Below are 2,623 nucleotides of genomic sequence, written 5' to 3' on the forward strand. Positions count from 1 at the left end.
TCACGGCGGCGACAACAACAATTTTGGGACGACAACCACCATCTCACGGTGGTGGCGGTGATCTCTTTTGGTTCTCAGTCAAGCAGCAGCACACCCCGACAAGACCTTGCTCGGAATCTGGAAGCAACCACCACTTGGTGGTGCATAACGACGGCGACAGCAGTTCAAGTAGCCACAAAGGTGGCTATTGGCTGCAGAACAAAAATGATAAAGTTTAAGATATTGTTATAAAAAAATGTACATGAAACAATAAGAATATATCATGCATGGTGATGCAAAATGCAATTCACCTTAAAGAGCCCAATGTTTAGTAGAAAACCAAAACACATTTATATGAGGTGCCGCTTTATAGAGAATTGATAAGTGATAGTACTATGAACTTGGAAATTATATTTGGTACAAAGAGTCAATCGCAAGACAATGGCGATAGAGAAGTTTAAGTTATGAATGGATTCAACTAGCCTTCCTAATATTTAAAGAGAATGCACGTGCTAGAGAAAGATAGTGGTTACAAAGTTCGAGTTTTGATGACAGCCGATTGGTTGATCAACCTCCAAGTGAAAAATTATTGACTTGTGGAGCATAGTACTCCCTTTGACCTCATTGCCGCTACAAGACTACGCATGGGGTCCTGATCCCAAAAGAGCAAGTGGGCAACTGCGATGCTTCGTAATCTTCCTTGGTCTCTCACCGGTGAGCATTTGCGGTGGTATGAATGTGGTCCTAAAGCAATGAGCAGCCAGAGTGAACCAAATTAAATAGACCTCATTGTACGAATGTAACCCTAGCGTAGAAAGCATGTGTGACCGCTATTATTAATAAAATCTCTCTTGTTCGACCCTAGACGTATCGAGTGAATTCATGTTAAATTCTTATGGTCTTTATTTTCATGACATCCTTTGTTATCATGTTTGTGTGTTTAAGTCCTTAATCCCAACAAAAATTACATGCAAGAATTGGCACATGCATACATTGTCATGGGCTTATAAAGAAAGAGAACAAAATCAGCAGAAAAGAAGGCCAACAAACTCGTCTTTCCTGCTATATAATATAACGACTGTAAAAGCATCAAATTGCTCCTATAGTTGTATTCACATAACTCTAACTGTATACTGTAAAAGTTTGAACACGTTTCACTAAACCCATATTGCGTTAGACCTTAAAAGCAATGGCACCAGCTGACCCTTGAGATGAAGGGTCATTATCTCGTTGGCACCCCCAATCAACTGCTGCCCTATGAACACGGCTGGTACACTTGGCTTACACCCTAATCCTTTGAGTTCCTTCTCTAGTTGCTGTCCCTTTGGATGCTTATCTAGCTCATAAACAGTTGGATTTGCTCCAAAACTACTTATCAACGTCTGAATGGTATGGCACATGCAGCAAGAGGTTTTGCTGAATATAACCACTGACCTTTCATTCACCAAAGCTGTAACTGTGGCCATCTTGGGAACTTGTAGCAATACTTAAAAATTTTAGATTTTGTTGTGGGTGAACTGAGCTCTTGCTAATGCTATATATAGATAATTATTTTTTAAGATTTTGGGTTGATGTGCTTACTTGACACTGAAAAGGAGAGATTCTTTTTCCCTGATAAATACTACAGTATCGTTTATGAGCTTCACAACTAATTGATAACAAGTTGATTACCCGTAGATTGATATGCACGGCAGCCTCTTACATCTTGAATGACATCCTTACCCTTGATGCACCCTTTAACTTCTATGCTGTGGAAGGGCAGTATCGTAATTATGTTTATGGGCATGAATATTTCATATGTCACTTTTCTTATTTCTATCCAAAAGCATCTGATGAGGTGTAAAAGATGCTTTCTAAATTGGTTAGACACCGTACCTTTCTTATTGTCAGATTCTATGTAAGGAAGAAGGTGAAAAGTGCCCAACCATCACGCAAGTGATGAGAAATTTATCATTTCGAAAGAAGTTTGGTCTTGGATTAAATAGTTGTTCATAGAAAATATCAATAATGAAACCACTCAACAACCCAAACAAACACATAACATAATATTTACTTTACTTATTCGGTTTACAGTATAGATTTCCATCCACGTCACTTGAGTGGTCAATACCTGATAAGCACAAAGATTGTTTCACAACAAGTGATTCGTCATGAGTACGCCTGTTTAAGCATCGAATGTTTTGGTTATAACTTTGAATATAACAGTTGGTTGTGATGACATAAGTTACCAGAAACATGTCGATTCAGGTGTTCCTTTAATTTGGTTGCAGTTCATGAACGTACGAATAATATCAGGAACCCCACCTTTAATAGAAGATTAATAGCTTGCATCCTATTTTCATAACCAATTAGAAACCGGTAATTTGTTTTAGGATTTGTGCCATTTAAGTAACAGGAAGGGACGTTTTACCTCATATAAAGATCTCTAATGCGTTTTTTAACTCATCAAATGCTGTGTAGGATATTGCAAATATATATCTAAATTTATAATACAGTTTGCTTGTGTGTTTCCTGTGCTCGAGTTACTCTCTCTTTCTCTCTCACTTTTCTATTAATTTTGGGTGTATTTGGTCTCAAGCTTGTTTGTCAATGGTGATAAAATAAGAATCTTATGTCCAATAGAGTACATGTTGGGATGCAAACT

At 37.8% G+C, this 2,623-nt stretch overlaps 1 protein-coding gene across 1 annotated transcript; it reads right to left on the minus strand.

The window, feature by feature from the left end:
- Positions 1 to 948: 948 nt before the first annotated feature.
- On the minus strand, positions 949 to 1,508 carry LOC145018420 (monothiol glutaredoxin-S6-like). The gene has a single exon (XM_078976311.1). The coding sequence runs from the start codon at positions 1,443 to 1,445 to the stop codon at positions 1,137 to 1,139; it is 309 nt and encodes a 102-aa protein (XP_078832437.1). The 5' UTR covers positions 1,446 to 1,508; the 3' UTR covers positions 949 to 1,136.
- Positions 1,509 to 2,623: the final 1,115 nt, after the last annotated feature.

The sequence above is a fragment of the Lactuca saligna genome, chromosome 9 (assembly GCF_052625555.1).
Source record: "Lactuca saligna cultivar CGN05327 chromosome 9, ASM5262555v1, whole genome shotgun sequence".
Taxonomy (NCBI): domain Eukaryota; kingdom Viridiplantae; phylum Streptophyta; class Magnoliopsida; order Asterales; family Asteraceae; genus Lactuca; species Lactuca saligna.

Bases quoted from the DNA above. Each gene is read 5' to 3' on its own strand.
- LOC145018420 (XM_078976311.1), bottom strand. From the start codon at position 1,445: ATGGCCACAGTTACAGCTTTGGTGAATGAAAGGTCAGTGGTTATATTC.